The sequence below is a fragment of the Amphiprion ocellaris genome, chromosome 24, assembly GCF_022539595.1.
Source record: "Amphiprion ocellaris isolate individual 3 ecotype Okinawa chromosome 24, ASM2253959v1, whole genome shotgun sequence".
NCBI lineage: Eukaryota > Metazoa > Chordata > Actinopteri > Pomacentridae > Amphiprion > Amphiprion ocellaris.
In genome coordinates, this window is record NC_072789.1 from 18,691,300 (window position 1) to 18,711,892 (window position 20,593).

General features: G+C 37.9%; 1 protein-coding gene across 1 annotated transcript in view; it reads right to left on the reverse strand.

Annotated features, from left to right (window-relative positions):
* LOC111580119 (zinc finger protein GLI2-like) overlaps window positions 1-20,593 on the reverse strand; it is a 75,233-nt gene that overhangs the window by 10,579 nt on the left and 44,061 nt on the right. The window contains 7 exon segments of the mRNA XM_035956028.2: window positions 2,172-2,321; window positions 3,546-3,683; window positions 7,495-7,605; window positions 8,409-8,601; window positions 10,480-10,681; window positions 15,754-15,933; window positions 16,307-16,509. Coding sequence (XP_035811921.2) covers window positions 2,172-2,321; window positions 3,546-3,683; window positions 7,495-7,605; window positions 8,409-8,601; window positions 10,480-10,681; window positions 15,754-15,933; window positions 16,307-16,509 — 1,177 coding nt within the window.

Below are 20,593 nucleotides of genomic sequence, written 5' to 3' on the forward strand. Positions count from 1 at the left end.
AAAAAATTATACAGAAAAAATGTGCAAAAATCCGAAAAAAGATGCAAAAATTTGATTTAAAAAAAAAAAAAAAACAGCATACAAAAGATGTAAAATTACACAAAATGATGCAAAAATGCCACAAAATTTAACAAAATTCGGCAAAAATGACTGAAAAAAAGACATAAAAGATGCAAAAAATACACAAAAATGCAAAAATTAGGTTAAAAAAATGACTGAAACAAGATGTAAAAATACACAAAATTCTGCAAAAATGATGCAAAAAGATGAAAAATTATACAGAAAAAACAAGCAAAAATACGCAAGAAGATGCAAAAATTAGATTTAGAAAATGACCAAAGCAGCACACAAAAGATGTAAAATTAAACAAAATGATGCAAAAATGACTGAAAAAAAGACATAAAAAGATGAAAAATTATACAGAATGAAAGAAAAGATGCAGAAATGACACAAAATTAGACAAAATTCTGCAACTTGTACTTGTGTTTTTACCCACTGTCCTGGTGTTTTTACCCACTGTGTCCTGGTGTTTCTACCCACTGTGTCCTGGTGTTTTTACCCACTGTCCTGGTGTTTCTACCCACCGTGTCCTGGTGTTTTTACCCACTGTGTCCTGGTGTTTTTACCCACTGTGTCCTGGTGTTTCTACCCACCGTGTCCTGGTGTTTTTACCCACCGTGTCCTGGTGTTTTTACCCACCATGTCCTGGTGTTTCTACCCACCGTGTCCTGGTGTTTTTACCCACCGTGTCCTGGTGTTTTTACCCACCGTGTCCTGGTGTTTTTACCCACCGTGTCCTGGTGTTTTTACCCACTGTGTCCTGGTGTTTTTACCCACTGTGTCCTGGTGTTTCTACCCACCGTGTCCTGGTGTTTTTACCCACCGTGTCCTGGTGTTTCTACCCACCGTGTCCTGGTGTTTTTACCCACCGTGTCCTGGTGTTTTTACCCACCGTGTCCTGGTGTTTTTACCCACCGTGTCCTGGTGTTTCTACCCACCGTGTCCTGGTGTTTTTACCCACCGTGTCCTGGTGTTTCTACCCACCGTTTCCTGGTGTTTTTATCCACCGTGTCCTGGTGTTTTTATCCACCGTGTCCTGGTGTTTTTACCCACCGTGTCCTGGTGTTTTTACCCACCGCGTCCTGGTGTTTTTACCCACTGTGTCCTGGTGTTTCTACCCACTGTTTCCTGGTGTTTTTATCCACTGTGTCCTGGTGTTTCTACCCACTGTATCCTGGTGTTTTTACCCACTGTGTCCTGGTGTTTTTACCCACTGTGTCCTGGTGTTTTTACCCACTGTGTCCTGGTGTTTGTACCCACTGTTTCCTGGTGTTTTTACCCACTGTGTCCTGGTGTTTCTACCCACCGTGTCCTGGTGTTTCTACCCACTGTTTCCCGGTGTTTTTACCCACTGTGTCCCGGTGTTTCTACCCACTGTGTCCTGGTGTTTCTACCCACTGTGTCCTGGTGTTTTTACCCACTGTGTCCCGGTGTTTCTACCCACTGTGTCCATGTGTTTTTATCCACTGTGTCCCGGTGTTTCTACCCACTGTGTCCTGGTGTTTCTACCCACTGTGTCCTGGTGTTTTTATCCACTGTGTCCTGGTGTTTCTACCCACTGTGTCCTGGTGTTTCTACCCACTGTGTCCTGGTGTTTTTACCCACTGTGTCCCGGTGTTTCTACCCACTGTGTCCATGTGTTTTTATCCACTGTGTCCCGGTGTTTCTACCCACTGTGTCCTGGTGTTTCTACCCACTGTGTCCTGGTGTTTTTATCCACTGTGTCCTGGTGTTTCTACCCACTGTGTCCTGGTGTTTTTATCCACTGTGTCCCGGTGTTTCTACCCACTGTGTCCTGGTGTTTTTATCCACTGTGTCCCGGTGTTTCTACCCACTGTGTCCTGGTGTTTCTACCCACTGTGTCCTGGTGTTTCTGCCCACTGTGTCCTGGTGTTTCTACCCACTGTGTCCTGGTGTTTTTATCCACTGTGTCCTGGCGTTTCTACCCACTGTGTCCTGGTGTTTCTACCCACTGTGTCCTGGTGTTTTTACCCACTGTGTCCTGGTGTTTTTATCCACTGTGTCCCGGTGTTTCTACCCACTGTGTCCTGGTGTTTCTACCCACTGTGTCCTGGTGTTTTTACCCACTGTGTCCTGGTGTTTTTACCCACCGTACACTTGTGTGGTTTCTCCCCCGTGTGTCTCCTCATGTGAACCACCAACATGTACTGAGCTTTGAACGGTTTCTGTTCCCGAGAACAAGAATCCCAGCGGCAGACGAACTCCTTCTTCTCCCCGTGGATGTGGTCGTTGTTGATGTGCTGCACAAACACACACATCAAACACACACATTAACACACACACATTGAACACACACATTAAACACACACATTAAACACACACTGAGTGGGTTTTTCTGGATGTTTGTTCAGGAATCCGTCTAATCTGAGTGAATCTCAGAGGAAAGAGTTTCAGAGCCTCTAATTAGACCAGAATTAAAGGAAAACACAGAAAACTCACTTATTTAAAGTCTGATTTTCTTTCTGTGCCGTCAGAACTTTAGCTTAAATCTGACTTTTTAGTTTTCTGTGGTGTTTCTTTGCAAGTTATATAGTTTTTTTTGTTTTTTACTGTTTCAGAAATAGAATACAAATCTAGTACTGTACAATGAAAACATGACAGAAAACTTATAGAAAAGTGTTTAAAAAAGACACAAAAGTGTGCAAAAAATACAAGTGTGCAAAAATGACACTAACACACAGAAAAAAATGCAAAATCTGACAAAAAAATTCAGAAAATATGCAAAATAGCACAAAAAGATGCAAAAAAGATAAAAAAAAACAGAAAATGGGCAAAATCTGACACAGAAATACAGAAAAGATGCAAAAATTACAAAAACAAGCAAAAATGAAACAAAAAGATGCAAAAATCACAAAAATGCAGAAAATGTCCAGAAATTGCACATAAATCAGAAAAAAATACACAGAAGAATGCAAAAATCACAAAAATAGCAAAAATTATGGAAAAAAATGGAAAATTTGACAGAAAAATAGAAAATGCGAAAAATAACACAAAATTGTAAAAATTACTCAAAAATTATCCAAAAACCACAGAAAAAACTGTAAAAGTAACAAAAAATTGAAAAAAATGCACAGAAATAAACAAAATGCAAAAATATGCACGACTGACACAAAAGACAAAGAACAAAAATGACAAAGATTAAAAAATGTATCTAATTAAAAAAAACAAGACTCAGAAAGCACCAACAAATGTAAATATGTATATTAAGGACTGAAAATTTTAAAATATTTTTGTTAATTTTCATTTAACATTTTACCTTTAAAAAAAGAGACCAACACTGTAAATAATGTCCAAATTTTACGGCTTTTTACGGGAAAAAAGTCAACATTTAATAGATATTTTCACAGTTTTTTAAATTTTTTTTATTTCCGTGTACTTTAGGTACGTTTGCTGCCAGACTTTCACCATTTTTTTGAAGTGAAACTGGAAGTGAAACCGGAAGTGAAAGTGTTTTGTTTGCTCACGTGGACGAGCTGCTCCTGGGAGTCGAACTCTTTGCTGCAGTTTTCCCACCGACAGTTGGTTTCGTAAACGGCTTCGGCTTCCTGTTTGGATTCGTCTCGATCCGCTTCGTCCTTCAGCTCCGACAAACGGCGACGGTTCTGAGCAGAAAAACACAAAAAACACATGACAGAGAACATCAGCGTCTCATTTTAAAAATAGACTTCATAACTCTCCTCACTTTCACCACAATGTCCTCAACTACACTAAAAAGTCCAATTTTGTTTTAAAATGTCTCCAATTTCCAAAAAAGTTCCAACTTTTCACAGAATATTCTCACTTTTGAAAGTATTTTTCATGCGGAAAATGTTTAAAAAAAAATTCTCCAAAATGTCAGTAAAAGTCCTGGTTTTCTTCCTGAACTTCTTTAATTAATTAATTTTTTTCCAAACTGTCATCACTGTGTAAAAGCTTCTAAGTTTTTTTTTAAAAGTCTCAACTTTCCAAACAATTTTCTCATTTTAAAAAATGTACAAAATTTCCTCATTTTGCAAAAAACATGTCGTCACTTTCAAAAAGTTTCCAATGCTTTAAAAATGTCCTCAGTTAGCAAAAAAGTCCTGTTTTTTTTAAAAGAAGTGCTCATTTTCAAAAATCTCCTCACGTTCCACATTTAACAAAAAAATTACTTCAAAAATTTTCTATTTTGCAAAAATTTTTTTCTCACTTTCAAAAAGTGTCTTATTCCTAAAAAGGGCCACAATTACCAACAAAAAATCTTAAAAAGTCCCTAATTTCTTTAAACTCACTTTCTAAATTATCCTCACAGTGCAAAATGTCCTGATTCTTTTTCTTCTAAAAAAAAAAGGAAGTTCAAACTTTCTATCAAATTTTTACGGAAAAACATCATCACTTTCAAAAAGGTTTTTCGGCTTCAAAAATGTCCAAAAAAATCCTCACTTTTAAAAAGAAACATCTTTATTTTCCTCACTTTTTAAAAAAAATGTTCCAGTTTTCCCAAAAAGTTCTTTTGAAAAAATATTGCTGGGTTTCAAAAGTGTCCTCAATTACTGGAAAAAAGTACTGAATTTCTAAAAAAAAAAAAAAAAAATTATTTCAGATTATTTTCAGATAATTAAACTCACTTTTCTGAATAGTCCTAATTTTGCTAAAAGTTCTCATTGTTTAACAAAAAGTTGTCACTTCGGATTCAGGTAAGAATATTTTTTTATTCAATGCGACTCACTTCCTAAAAACGTAACAATTTTCCAAAAAATACGTCCCTGTTTCATAAATGTTCTAACTTTTTTAGTTTCACTTTTCCAAAATGTTGTCAGTTAAAAAAGAAAATAAAACAACCTCACTTTTTAAAATGTCCCAACTTTTCTCATAAATGTCTTCAGGTTTGATAAACATGTAAATTTTCTAAAAATGACTTTACAAAAATATTGCTATGCTTCAAAAATGCCCTCAATGACCAGAAAAAGTTCAGATTTTCAAAAAAATCCTTAATTTCTTTAATTTTGTTCACATCTCAAGTTCTTCTTGTTCTAAAAAGTCGTCTCTTCTGACTCTGTTCAGAAAATTTTTCGATTTAATTCGACTCACTTTCTAAAATAAAAACTGTCCTGATTCTTTCAAAATATCTTTTTCCCACTTTGAGTTAAAGTCAAACCAACAGAATCCCGTCAGAAAGTGAAAGTGACGCTCGCTTTGTCCCAGTCGGCTTCCTGTACAACACACACAGACATTAAAACACACACACACACCAAACACACACCCCGTGCTGACTGCAGCAACACACACCGTCTTCATCAATCGTGGTTTCCCCCAGACGCCGCTGAGCTCCGCCGCCATGCATCAAACCCAAAGCTGCCTCGCTATCGCCGAGCGGCCGCAAATTTGTCAAGCGGACGAGAAAAGAGACAATAAAGCCGAGCCGATATTTCATGGAAATGAAGCGCCGTGGCACAGTTTACGGCCGGACGCAGTTTTTCTGCCTTAAACAAGCAGGTCGCTGGAGAACGCCGCTCCCCGGAGTCGAACCCGCGGACAGGAAGTAGCAAAACAAACCTCTGAAAAATCCACAAAGAGCTGCCCGAGAGGATTCAAACAATGAAAGACTCTCTGAGTTTCTCAAAGGTTCCTTCATGGAACCACAGTTTACATCCACTAACGACTAGAATGAATAAAACACACATCTGGTGTCAGAAAAAAGTAAGAAACTGATCAGAAACTTGTCCCCAAGAACCTCAAACCTACCGTCAAGCATGGAGGTGGCAGTATCATGCTCTGGGGCTTTCTAGAAGACCTTCTGGACTGGTTCCAGACTGGATGTTGGACTGGTTCTGGACTTTTAAAAGGACTGCTTTAGGTTTGGTTTTGGTTCAGACTTTGGGACAGGTTTTAGACTTTTTATAGGACTGGTTTCAGATTGTATTCTGACTGGTTGCGAAACTGGTTTTGGACTGGTTTAGATTTGATTTTGGTCCTGATTTTAGACTTTCTAGGACTGGTTTCAGACTGGCTACAAAAGTCTAAGACCCATCATCTTAGACTTTTCCTTCAGGAGTAATTTAGGTTTGGTTTTGGTTCAGACTTTGATGGTGGTTTTAGACTTTTTGAGGACTGGTTTCAGTCTGTTTCTAGGCCTGGTTTACTGCTGGTTTTTATGATTGGTTTAGGACTGGTTTCAGACTGTATTCTGACTGGTTGTGAAACTGGTTTTGGACTGGTTTAGATTTGATTTTGGTCCTGATTTTAGACTTCTTAGGACTGGAGGCAGATCTTAAATGTTTTTTTTAACCCCAAGAACACCAAACCTACCACCAAGCATGGAGGTGGCAGTATCATGCTCTAGGGTTTTCTAGAAGTGCTTCTGGACTGGTTTCAGACTGGTTGTTGGACTGGTTCTGGACTTTCTTTAGACTGGTTTATGTTTGGCTTCAGTCTTGGTTCTCCTGGTTCTGGAAGTGATTTAAAGTTGGTTCAGGATTTATTTTACTCTGGATCTGGTCCTGGATGAGGACTGGTTTCTTGTCTTGGGCGGGTCTTAGACTTTTTTAGGAGTAGTTTAGGTTTGGTTTTGGTCCAGATTTTGCACTGGTTTAGGCTTTTTTAGGACTGGTTTCAGACTGTCTTGGGCAGGTCTTAGACTTTTTCTTCTGAAGCAGTTTAGGTTTGGTTTTGGTTCAGACTTTGGTCCTGGTTTTAAACTTTTTTTGAGCCCAAGAAAACCAAACCTACCACCAAGCATGGTGGTGGCAGTATCATGCTCTGTGGAACTGGAGCTTTACACAAAGTAAATGGAATAATGAAGAAGGAGGATCACCTCCACATTCTTCAGGAAAACCTAAAACCATCAGCAGAAGGTTGATTTTGGACACAATTGGATGTTTCAACAAGACAATGAGCCCAAACACACACATCAGACGTGGTAAAGAAATTGTTCCATCAGACCGGAATGAAGGTTCTAGACTGGTCTCCCCAAAGTCCTGACTTAGACCCATCAAGACCCCGAAGAACCAAGTCAGAAAGACGACAAGTTTAGTGGAACTGAACCAATTCTGGTGCAGTTCAACTAAATTTGTGGCCTTTCTGACTCAGACTAGAGTCAGTTAAATGGATAGGATAATGATACTGCCACCTCCATGCTTGACAGTAGGTGTAATGTCCAGAGGAGTCCAAGATGAACCAGAAGACTGAAACCAGAAGAACCAAACTGAGGTGGAAATGGACAAATTTAACCAAACATTACCATTTCTGTTTGTATATTATTGACCCAGGAGATTTCATTTTCCAGAAGACCTTCAATAAAAACATAAAATAATGTATATCTGGGGTTATGATACTGCCACCACCGTGCTTTACAGTACGTTTGGTGTTCCTGAGCATCTGTCAGCTTCCTTACTGCTTTCCTTCCACTCAGATCCAGACTCTGAGGTGTTAAATGATGGTTTTAGGTTCTGGTACCGGTGAACATGGAGACGTTGGCCTCAGTCCGTCTGCTTCGTTCTTCACCTTGGATCTTTTGGTAGTCATGGAGTCGACGGTGCTGCTGATGATCGGATCGCCGCCGTGGTTCTGAGGAAATAAGAAACAACTCGGTACCAAAATCTGCAAAAATAGTGACGAGAGTCCAGTTTGTTGAGATCTTAGGACATTAATATCCAGGTTTTAGACTCTTTAGTACATTAATATCCAGGTTTTAGACTCTTTAGTACATTAATATCCAGGTTTTAGACTCTTTAGTACATTAATATCCAGGTTTTAGACTCTTTAGTACATTAATATCCAGGTTTTAGACTTTTTAGTACATTAATATCCAGGTTTTAGACTCTTTAGTACATTAATATCCAGGTTTTAGACTCTTTAATACATTAATATCCAGGTTTTAGACTCTTTAGTACATTAATATCCAGGTTTTAGACTCTTTAGTACATTAATATCCAGGCTTTTGACTCTTTAGTACATTAATATCCAGGTTTTAGACTCTTTAGTACATTAATATCCAGGCTTTTGACTCTTTATTACATTAATATCCAGGTTTTAGACTCTTTAGTACATTAATATCCAGGCTTTTGACTCTTTAGTACATTAATATCCAGGTTTTAGACTCTTTAGTACATTAATATCCAGGTTTTAGACTCTTTAGTACATTAATATCCAGGTTTTAGACTCTTTAGTACATTAATATCCAGGTTTTAGATTCTTTAGTACATTAATATCCAGGTTTTTGATACGTTATTGTGGTACTTTCCAGGTTTTTTATGCTTATTATCCCAGTGTCACACAGTTTGGTATGTTGATACTGAATCCTTTGGTTCCGCTTCCTCCATGTATCAATACACACTTTTAACACACTGAAACGTTGTTTGTCTTCTTACCTTGGACGTCAGGTCGGTGTTGTGGGCGGAGCTTGGCAGCGAGGTGAGGCCGAGGCCTGGCTGGCGTCCGGTGAAGGTGGGCGGCGGCTGGATGAGCGGCGGGTTGTGTCCGAAGGCGCCGAGGCTTCGCTGCTGGCTGAGCAGCTGCTGGTAGGCCATGGGGCTGATGTGGTGATGGAAGGGGAAGGACGGACTGCAGACGACAAAACATCCAATTAATGACGAAAAACCAGCTGGAAAACCGTCTGAGAGCTAATTCTGATGGCGCTGGGACGTCAAATCTGTCATCTGGGTTCACAAAACATCACCAAACTGAACAAGTGTCTTTAAAACATCAGTTATCCTGCTGTAACATTTAACAAAAAGTCACTTTAAAGATCAATTATGAGACATTTTGGACAAGGTTTAGTTTTTTCAATGAAGTTCGCGTCACTTTGACTGGTCCTAACTTATGGAATGCACTACCTTTGCACCTTCGACAGATCGATTCACTGCCTGTATTTAAATCAGCTCTTAAAACACATCTTTTTACCCTAGCTTTTAATTGATTTTAACTTGTAATTTTATTTCTGTTTTGTTTTACTCTTTTTTTAATGTCTCATATGTTTTATGTGTGTACTGCACTTTGGTCAACTGTGTTGTTTTGTAAAGTGCATCACAAATAAAGTTGGATTGGATTGGATTGGACTTTGAACGAGTGTTAAGTCATTTAGGACAGTTTTGGTTAAATTTTTGGATGATTTTTGGTCATTTTCAACAATGTTTGAGTAATTTTGTACCGATCTTAAGGCATTTTGGACCAATTTCTAGTCATTTTAAACAAGCTTTGTGCTATTTAAGGCATTTTGGTCATTTTGGAATAATTTAGGACTAACTTTGAATCATTCTTGACAACTCTTTGTTGTTTTAGTAAAGTTTTGGGTCATTTTGGATGTCTTTTTGTGATTGTAGTGAAGTTTTTTTAAATTTTGGATGAGTTTTTGTCATTGTAGTGAAGTTTCAAGTCATTTTGGATGTTTTTTTTGTCATTGTAGTGAAGTTTTAAGTCATTTTGGATGAGTTTTTGTCGTTTTGGTAAAGTTTTAAGTCATTTTGGACTTTTTTTTTGTCACTGTAGTGAAGTTTTTGTCATGGACAGTGTATGAACCCCTCTTCCTGTGGTTGGTTCATCAGTTTCTGGCCCATCTTTCTGCTGGGATGTGATCAGTGCAGAGTGAGAGCAGCTGTGGCTGATCACCATCATTAGCAGGGCTTTAGGAGTGAGTCAGTGTGGGATCGTAGTGTTTCCTCTGTCTGCACTGCTGGCTCAGAGTGAAGATGGTTTACCTGTACACAGACTGGACACTGAGCGTCTCTGAGCCCTTTGCTGGTTCCTGCATTTCCAGAGAGGCCTCCAGATAGAGGTCCTGGACCCCCTGGAGCTGCCTCCAGATAGAGGTCCTGGACCCCCTGGAGCTGCCTCCAGATAGAGGTCCTGGACCCCCTGGAGCTGCCTCCAGATAGAGGTCCTGGACCCCCTGGAGCTGCCTCCAGATAGAGGTCCTGGACCCCCTGGAGCTCAGCAACCTGCCGACTTCTCCCCTCCAGTATGTTAGTGAGTTTCTGGCCATAGTGGCTTATTACTGGTTCAGAATAAAGAAGTCTGATTACATTTTCCTGGCTCCCGAGTTCTCACTTGGATTCGCAAAATTCTCGACTACCGTAACAATTTTGAGACATTTTGAACATCTTTTTGTAATTTTTTTGTCAGGTTTTGAGTCACTTTGGGTGTGTTTTTGCCTTTCTGACAAGGTAGGAGGGATTTTTGGACAAGTTCTGAGTTATTGAGGTCTTTCGGACACTTTTGTTGTTTTCAGATCAAGTTATTAAGGACTTTTTGGTCATTTCTGATAACTTTTAAGTGATTTTGGACCCATTTTAAGTCTTTTTGGACAAATTTTGAGCCACTTTAAACGTTTAGATTCCTATTGGACCCACTTTAAGCCTTCTCTGGGCAGTTTTTGAGTTATTTTGGGGATAATGTCTGACAGTTTGAAGCGTCTGTTTCTACAGGCTGAACGTGAACCAGTACCTGAGGCCTCCGACCGACAGGTGACCGTAGGCGCTGCCAGCCGCTGAGCTGGACCTGGAGTTGTTGATGTAGGCCACCAGGGAGTTGGGCGACGTCCGGATCATGGTCTGCAGGTCGATGGCGGCGTCGGACAGCGGCGAGATGGACAGCGCCCTCTTCCTGCCGAGGCGAGGAGTCAGTCTGGGGCTGGAGAACCTCGACACTGACGACACACAGGTGAGTGGGTTCAGGTAAAACAGGTTTATTCCACACAGCAGGAGGTTCAACTGTTAACTGGTAGAGGAAATAAAAACCTGATGCTTCCTGATAGAGTTGAACTCCATCAGAACAACAAGCTGCAGGCTGGTTTATGGCTTTTTCTCACCTTTTTATGTCACTTCCTGTTTGTTTTGGGTTTTTTGTGTGTGTTTTTTCTGTTAATTTTGTGTCTACTTTTGTTCTTTTTGTGTCTTTTTGTGCCACTTTCAGTTAATTTTGTCACTTCTTGTTCATTTTGTGTGTTTTTGTGTCTTTCTGTTAATTTCGTGTCACTTTGAGGTTATTGAGTGTCCATTTCTTTTTGTGTCACTTCTTGTTAATTTGTGTCTATTTCTGATCATTTTGTTGCTTTCTGTTTATTTTGTGTCTTTTTATTTCAATTTTGTGTCACTTCCTGTTCATTTTGTGTCACTTCATGTTCAATTTCTGTCTTTTTGTGTCTTTGTCAATTTTGTGTCACTTTCTGTTCATTTTGTGTCTTTCTGTTAATTGTGTCTTTTTACAGTCATTTTGTGTCACTATCTGTTCATTTTGTGTCATTTTATGCTAATTTTGTGTGTATTTCTGTTCATTTTGTGTCTTTTTGTGGTTATTGAGTGTCGAATTCTTTTTATTTTATGTTTCTGTGTCTTTCTGTTAATTTTGAGTCACATTGAGGTTATTGAGTGTCCATTTCTCTTTTTGTGTCTTTTTTGTGTCATTTCCTGTTCATTAGATGTCACTTTGTTCATTTTGTGTCTCCTTTTGTGTCTTTTTGTGGTTGAGTGTCCACTTTTTTTGTTTTGTGTCACTTCCTGTTCGTGTCATTTCTTGTTCATTTGTGTCACTTTCTGTTCATTTTGTGTGTATTTCCATTCATTCTGTGTCTTTTTGTGATTAATGACTGTCCGTTTCTTTTTGTTTTTCGTTTTTGTGTCGCTTTCTGTTTATTTTGTGTCAGATATGGTAATTTAGTGTTTCTTTCTATGAGTTTTCTGGTCATTTAGTGTATATTTCTACTAACTGTGTTGCCGTATGGATGCAGATTCTTCTAATTTTCTGTCTAACTAACATCAGCTCACCACCTGAACGTCCTCCGGTGTGTAATTTGTGTCACTGGGACAGGTTTTGTGCAGATGTGGGTCAGTCGTTGCTGTTGTGCGACTGCAGTTTCTCGCTGAGTGTCGGTCTCAGTTTGCATCAAGTGTTTACGGGATTAGAGCGAGTCGCTGCTCGTTGTGTTGTTTTGGGGTTTCGTGTGTCGCCGGCGGGCAGCGGCAGCATCAATCACTCCACCGCCTCTATCCCATAATAGCGGCGCCCGGAGACCGAGTGATTTCAGGAGTCATCAGTTTGGATTTAGAGTCTCAGGACGGAGGATGAAACTGATAACGTTACGCAGAGTCTCATTTTTAAAAACGTCACAATGGCTCTGGAGGTTTCAGACACTTTGGACTGTTTGGTTCGATGTAGAACGGAATCATTTATTTATAATATGAATAATATTTATTTATTTACAAAAAGTATTTATTTATTTATTTATTTATTTATTTATTTATTTATGTAGAACGGTTTGACAGAATTATTTATTTATTTATAAAAATATTTATTTATTTGTTTATTTCTTTATTTATGTAGAAGGGTCTGACAGAATTATTTATTTATAAAAATATTTATGTATTTATTTTTTTATTCATTTAATTTATGTTGAATGTCTGATCCAATTGTTTTTTTTTTTAATGAAAATTATTTAATTATTTATTTACATAGAATGGTCTGATGGAATTATTTATTTATAAAGATATTTATTCATTTATTTATGTAGAATGGTCTCACTGATTTCTGTTTGTTTTGTGTCTATTTCTGTTTATTTCTTGGAGTTTTGTGGCCACTTCCTGTTCCTTTTGTATGTTTTTGTGTCTCTTTCTGTTAATTTTGTGTCATTTTGTGGTTATTAAATGTCCAGTTTTCTTTGTTTTGTGTCATTTTCTGTTCATTTTGTGTCTTTTTGTGGTTCTTGAGTTTCCATTTCAAACATTATTGATCTATAATGACTGTATTTTCCTGAACTACGTCGCTCAGTAAACAGTTTGTTGTAAGAAAGAAAGTGTTGCAGAAAGAGGAACGACTTCCCAGAATCCCCGGTGGAACAAACGAATCCGTGGTTCTGTTTAAACATCAGAAAATATAGAAGTTTTGCTGCAGAACGAAAGAAATACGACGTCTAAAATGAAGGTTTTTTTTATTCTGTCAAGTTAAATCTCCGCAGGACGCCGGACTAAACTCAAGTGTTCGGTCCAGAAATGTGTCTTTTTGTGGTGACCTCATTAACATCCAGACATAACTAATCAATCTTCCCACAATAATTACTGCAGATAAACATCAGCGTCTGGCTTCGGCTTCTTCGTGTTAAATGAGGGCAATTTGCAGAGAATTGATTTCAACTGTGAGCGATCCGGTCGATGCTCGAATGTAAATTCACACCAAACTCTTCGTTAAACCGTCATTAATCCAAACTTCCTGATTGATTGAGTTGAACTGGACTTGGCCTGGAAAAAAAACCTAAAATATGCATATTTATATCACCAGTCAGGGCAAAAACTAGAGCAAAAAACAAAAACATCTCTCAAAAATGCAGCAATTTTCTATAATTAAAATACATTTTTGGCCAGATTTTTGCCTTTTTACATGTGCAGAAACAATGAAATGACCTTTATTGTAAAATAATATATATTGAGACACTAATAGATAAATAAATATATTGATAAATGAGATCAGGTGTTTTTTATTTTTTTTATTTTCCATAGTTGAAAGACATTTTATGTCCTTATTTTTTTTTAACTATATATGTCTATTTTTTCCCACATTTCAACATTTTAAAAACAATATTTACATCATTACCTATATAGTAAAATAATATCTAATGACACACTATTAGATAAATAGATATATTGATAAATAATATAAAAGCTGTAGTTGAACAGGTTAAAAATCTTAATAAATTCAACATTTTTGTTAAGAAATGTCAAAAATCTACATTTTTTACATTCTTAATATGCAAATATGTCTTTCAAATAATGGCAAATATCTGTAAATTAATATTTTTAGCTGCTTTAAACACAACTAAAATAAAGTATATATGTTATATTTTATTGTCAAATGTGATTTAAAAAAGTAATCATTTTTAAAATACGTAATAATAATTAAATTGATTTTCTTTAAGATATAAAATAAAATATATTTGAATTGACAACATTTTGTGTATAATCTTACAAATACAATTTCAGAATTAAACATGAATTTAATTTTTTTTATCTATTAGATAAAATGTTCATTTTTATTTAAGAGAAAAATTTGTGACTGTAATTTTACCTTCTTTTTTATTTATAAGAAATTAAAAATCACATTTGATTTAAAAAAAAATTAAAAATGGAAATTCAAAGTTAAAGGTTTTTGATGTTATTTTAGATTAAACCTGTAAATTCAGTCTGTTATATTTTTATTTTGTGATTTTACTAAATATTACCTGTAATTTAACAAAAATTAAATTTAAAAAATCCATTCATTAAGTAATAAAAACTAGGACTTTCTGTAAAATAACAGTTTAAAAAATTATGTGATGTGTAAATTTTAAATTTTTAAAATTAATTTTATGAGTTGTTATCCCTACTTTAAAAAAAAAATCACCATTTTCTGATAATATTTTACTAATTTAAATAGAATAAATGCAGCACATTAATAATAATGTATAATTTTTTTGGTCAACCACTTTAAAAAATAAAGCTCATCTGGATGTTCTTCAATTTTTTTTCCATTTTGATGATTTTTTCCCACTTTTTACTAAAATCTTCCACCTTCTTTGTAAAGTTTTCATGTTGACTTTCTCCCATAGAGTCGATCAAACAGCTGAGATAAACTGAAGACAATCAACCAAAACACTCTTTTGGTCCTAAATCTTATTGTTGATTGGCACAAAATTAATGTTTTCTGTTTTATACGACTTTAAAGAACCTAAAGATGCCAATTAGGTCATTGAATTAAAATATGCAAAGACATTTTTGACGTTGTTGGTTTCAGACTGTTTTTTTTTGGCTTTAGACTGGTTTTATTGGTTTCAGACTGGTTTTGCTGGCTTTAGACTGGTTTTATTGGCTTCAGACTGGTTTTGTTGGTTTTCGTCTGGTTTTGTTGGTTTTCGTCTGGGTTTGTTGGTTCCAGACTGGTTTTGTTGGTTTCTGATTGGTTTTATTGGTTTTGGACTGGTTTTGTTGTTGGTTTCAGACTGGTTTAGTTGGTTTCAGACTGGTTTTGTTGTTGGTTTTAGACTGGTTTTGTTGGTTTCGGACTGGTGTTGTTGGTTTCAGACTGGTTTAGTTGGTTTCAGACTAGTTCCGTTGTTGGTTTTAGACTGGTTGTGTTGGTTTCAGACTGGTTTAGTTGGTTTCAGACTGGTTTTGTTGTTGGTTTTAGACTGGTTTTGTTGTTTGTAGATTGGTTTTGTTTGTTTCAGATTGATTTTGTTTTTTTTTCAGACTGGTTAAGTTGGTTTTAGACTGGTTTTGCTGTTTATAGACTAGTTCCGTTGTTGGTTTTAGACTGGTTGTGTTGGTTTCAGACTGGTTTAGTTGGTTTCAGACAGGTTTTGTTGTTGGTTTTAGACTGGTTTAGTTGAAAACACTAGATTAAACTCCAACTAAAACTCTCCACAGTAGTCCGTAGAGACCTTTTCTGAGTTTGGGAGGTGGACCAGATGTTGGACTTACGTTCTGCTGGGCTGAGGCCTCTGGTGGTGGAGATCATGGACAGGGTGGGGCTGCCATGCACCGACCGGAGGTCGTGAGGTTATTTATATAAATTATATATATGATACGACTATAAACGACTAAAAGCTGCCATTTAGGTCGTTGAATTCAAATATGTGAAAACATTTATGACCGTTTTCATGACATTGTGCTGAAACAGTGAATCAGCCGACAGAAACGGAACCTTGGAGCTGAAAGAGGCTTAAACAGACTGAATGTGGGCGGCGCTTGTTACCATCGATGGGGGTGATGTAATCACTCAGGTGGGCCCCGGTGCTGGCTCCGCCCCCCTGCATCAGCAGCTCGCCGTATGGACTCCGATGACTGGCCATCAGGTGGTAATACTCAGCCGGACCAGCGCCGGGCGGAGGAGGAAGTCCAAACAGTCCACGGTCCTTCAGCTGGTCCTGGGCCACTGGGGGAGATATCAGGGGAGAGGGAGGAAAATCACACAAAAAGGAATGAAAATGAAAGAAAAAGATACAAAAAGGAGTGAAAATGAAATGAAAACATTTAAAAATTAAACAAAAAGATACAAAAATGACACAAAAAGGTGTCAGACTGGTTTTGTTCGTTTCCGTTTGGTCTCAGACTGGTTTTGTTGTTGGTTGTAGACTGGTTTTGTTGTTGGTTTCAGACTGGTTTTGTTGTTGGTCTCAGACTGGTTTTGTTGTTGCTTTTAGACTGGTTTTGCTGGAAACACTAGATTAAACTCCAACTAAAACCCTCCACAGGAGTCCGTAGAGACCTTTTTTGAGTTTGGGAGGTGGACCAGATGTTGGACTTACGTTCTACTGGGCTGAGGCCTCTGGTGGTGGAGATCATGGACAGGGTGGGGCTGCCGTGCACCGACCGGAGGTAGTGCTCCATGTGGGGGTGGACGTAGGGGTGAGGAGGGCTGAAGGGGGAGTCGCCGGTCGCCACGGCAGCCGGAGAGAGACGAATCAGGGAGATATCGGAGATCACAGGGCTGCCGGTCAAACCTGCAGGACTGGAAGAGACGAAAAAGATCCAGAGGTTAAACTAGCAGATCTGGTGCTAATTAGTCCTCCAACTAGACCCTGGATTTAACACAAAGAAGAGACCCACAAAATACTGGTTCTGGAGCTGAAGGGTTTAGGTTCTGGACTTTCATTGTTCTTAGTTTGGTACCAGTTATAGACTGGCTTTGTTCTTGACTTTAGACTGGTTCAGTTTTTAGGTTTAGACTGGTTTAGTTCTTGTTTTTTGACTGGTTTAGATCTTGGTTTTAGGCTGGTTTTGTACTTTATTTTAGACTGGTTTTGTTCTATTATTATCACTATTTTTTTCTCTGTTTTAAAGTGATTTTGTTCTTAGTTTTAGATCAGTTTTGAACTAGGCTTTAGACTACTTCTGGACTTTTAGACTGTTTTATCCCTCTTTTTAATAGTTTTGGACTGGTTTTATACTTGTTTTATTTTTGGTTTCAAACTAGTTTTGGACTTGATTTTAGACTGACTTTGGACTTAGTTTTAGACCAATTTTGTTTTGCTTTAGACTGGTTTTGTTTTCTGTATTTGACAGTTTTTTCTCTGTTTTAAACTGTTTTTGTTCTAGTTTTAGATCAGTTTTGGACTTGGCCTCAGACTGGTTTTATCCTTGTTTTCTACTGGGTTTGGATTTTGTTTTTGCAACCCATTTGGATGTCTGCAAGTAATACTGCAGGTGTTGCAGGTAAATTTTGATTCTGAGGTGAAGGCTTCTTGAGAAAACTTTATTTTTAAACGTACTAAGAGTGGTGTTGTTCTAAAAGTTGTTGACTCTCCTGATCCGTGTTTGCCATAATAAATATGCTCAGATTCCTGCCTGATTCATCGCTGCAGAGCTGAAAGATTCTCTGAGCATCAACTAGAACACCTGAAGCCATAAACTGTAATCCGTCTGAGAACCTGATCCTGGCTGAGATCACGTCTGGTGGTTTCTGTCGGTCTTTAGATCCGAGGTGAGATCAGGGTCATCAGCTGACAGGAAGCCAGACTCCACATCTGTCCAGGTTATCTGATGATCTGCAGGAGGAAAGACTCCCAGGATGATAAAAGAACGTAAATCTGACACCTTTTTATAAAGATCTGAATCTGACTCATCTTATACTCATAGCACACCAAGTTCAGACTGGTTCAGACTGGTTTAGACTGATAGAAATAGAGTTTTAACCTGGGTTTGTACTGTTTTAGACCAGCTTTGAACTTGTCTTTAAGTATCTTTCTTCTTGTTTACACTGGTTTTGCAGTGGTTGTGGACTTTATTTAGACTGGTTTATATGAACTGTTGAACTAGTTTTAGACTGGTTTAAGTTTTGATTTATACTGGTTTTATACCTGGTTTTAATACCTGCTTTTTTACTGGTTTCATACTTAGCTTTGTATTTGGTTTTATACAGGTTTCACAGCGGTTTGATACTTGTTTTTGACCTGCTTTGTATGTATTTTAGACTGTTTCTGCAGTAGTTTTGGACTGGTCTGATACTTGGTTTTCAACTGGTTTTAGACAGTTTTTCTACTGGGTTTGGACTGGTTTCATACTTGGTTCTGGACTGGTTGTAGACTGCCTTTATACTTGGTTTTGGACTGGTTTCATACTTGGTTTTAGACTGGTTTTATATTTGCTTCTGGACTGGTTTTGTGGTTGGTTTTGTATTTTTTATTTTTTTTGACCTGGTATTGGACTGGTTTTAGACTTGTTTGATACTTAATTTTGGACTAATTCCATAACTGGTTTTAGACTTGTATTGAACTGGTTTAGACCTGTTATTTAACTGGTTTAGAACTGGCATTGAACTGGCTTTAGACTGGCTTGATACTTAATTTTGGACTGGTTTTATACTGGTATTGGAGTGGTTTAGAACTGGTATTGGACTGGTTTTGTACTGGTTTAGAACTGGTGTTGTATTGGTTTAGAACTGGTATTGGACTGGTTTAGAACTGGTGTTGGACTGGTTTAGAACTGGTATTGGACTGGTTTAGAACTGGTATTGGACTGGTTTTGTACTGGTTTAGAACTGGTATTGGACTGGTTTTGTATTGGTTTAGAACTGGTGTTGGACTGGTTTAGAACTGGTATTGGACTGGTTTAGAACTGGTATTGGACTGGTTTAGAACTGGTGTTGGACTGGTATTGGACTGGTTTAGAACTGGTATTGGTCTGGTTTAGAACTGGTGTTGGAGCTTCTTGTAGAACTTTCTAAAGCTCCTCAGTGGATCCTCTCTCTTCATTGGTTGTGGTTGGAGATGTTTCTTCTTTATGTTTGTGTCTGGATGGTTTTAGATGGTGTTGGATAAACTAAACATTCTAAAGACTCGACCACAGAGCTTCCTGTTTGACGCCTGGAGCTGGAAAACCACTCCTGGGAGGTTAGAGCGTGAATATGCATGAAAAGTTGGGAACTTTGGGAGGTTTCTGGTCGATGCATCATCATGTATTCATGAAGAAAGTTCATCTCGGACACATGAAATAAAGGCCCTTCATCAGCTGGTAATTAATCCTGAAATGTGCTGACCTCACGTTTCTCCATAAGAAACCAGTCTGTCGGCTTCAAAGAGTCCAAACATCACCGTCAGCAAAACCTCAAACCTGCAGGAAGTGAGTTTCTCAGGGTGATGAAAAGATGTCGGTTTGTTCAGAAACTGTCAGGGTCTCTGCAGGGTTGGTTTCAGACAGTTTGGTTTTTCACTTGTTTGTTTTAAAGGTTTTGGACTCAGTTTGTCTTTTTTTTAGACTGGTTTAGTTCTTGGTTTAACTGGGTTAGTTCTTGGTTTTAAACTGGTTTAGTTCTTGGCTTTATTCTGGGTTAGTTCTTGGTTTTAGACTAGGTTAGTTCTTGGGCTTAGACTGGTTTAATTCTTGGTTTTAGACTGGTTTAATTCTTGGTTTTAGACTGGGTTAGTTCTTGGTTTTAGACCAGTTTATACTTAATTTTGGACTGATTTCATTACTGGTTTTGAGCTAAATTTGTAGTAGTTTTGGCCTGGTCTTATTTTGTTTTTTGACTGATTTAATCTTTGCTTTTAGACCAAATTTAAACTTGGTTTGAACCAGGTTTGCTCTGGTTTTGGTTTAGCTTTCTACCTGTTTTGGTGGACTGGTTTTAGACTAGTGTTTAATGGTTTTGGACTCGGCATTTGAGTGGTTTATAATAGGTTTTGTATAATTTTAACCTTCAACCTCATACAGGTCTTGTCTTGATTCTGGACTGTTTATGACTGTGTTGGTTTTGTTTTGGTTTTAGACTGATTTATGTTTGGTTTAGACTGGTTTTTAACTGGTTCTGTGTAATTTTCAACTGGTTTTTAACTTGTTCTGTATAATTTTTGACTGGTTTTTAACTTGATTTTAGACAGTTTAATGGGTCTTTGATCCATTTTTTAAAGTAGAAACGTCAATGAAATTACTAAAAGTGTCTTTAAAACGATAAATATTTTGCAGAGTTGTTCTGATTTGATGTTCTGATCATGAACCTGCAGGAGATTATGGGTCAATCATCAGCCAAATCGCTGCTGCTTCATTAAAAATACAAACTCTCCATCATCCAATATCCAACGAGGCTCGGTTACCTGCAGCCACTTCGTCAGGTTGCATCACAATGTTTTTCTGTCTGCGCTGGATTAAGATCTGATTTTCCACCTAAAAACCCCAATCAGGCCCTGAGTCGCTGTGAATTATTGATGGCGAGCGCCGCCTGGCTTTGAATTCAGCCGAACAGCGTTTGTTTACCGATAACAAGCTGCTCCAACAATCGCGCCGACGCCATCAATATTTCTAGCCTTTGTTTCATGGAACATTCAGGTGCTCAGAAGGGGGCTGGGTTTTCTGGGCGCCTCCACCTTCAGAGACGTGGAAACTGGTCGCAGCTGGAAGGTGTTTACAGCCAATTAATAGACTTGTTCTGGTAAAGAGTGAAGCTGCTGACCAACAACCAGCTTCTACACACTTCTGTTGAAGTTATTTTGTGCATTTGAGTGAAGAAAAGAATCAGTTTTGTGTTTCTGCTTCCTAAAATCAATAGAGTCGTGTCTCAGCTGTCGGCCTGATGAATGTCTCGACTTTATATGCATCTG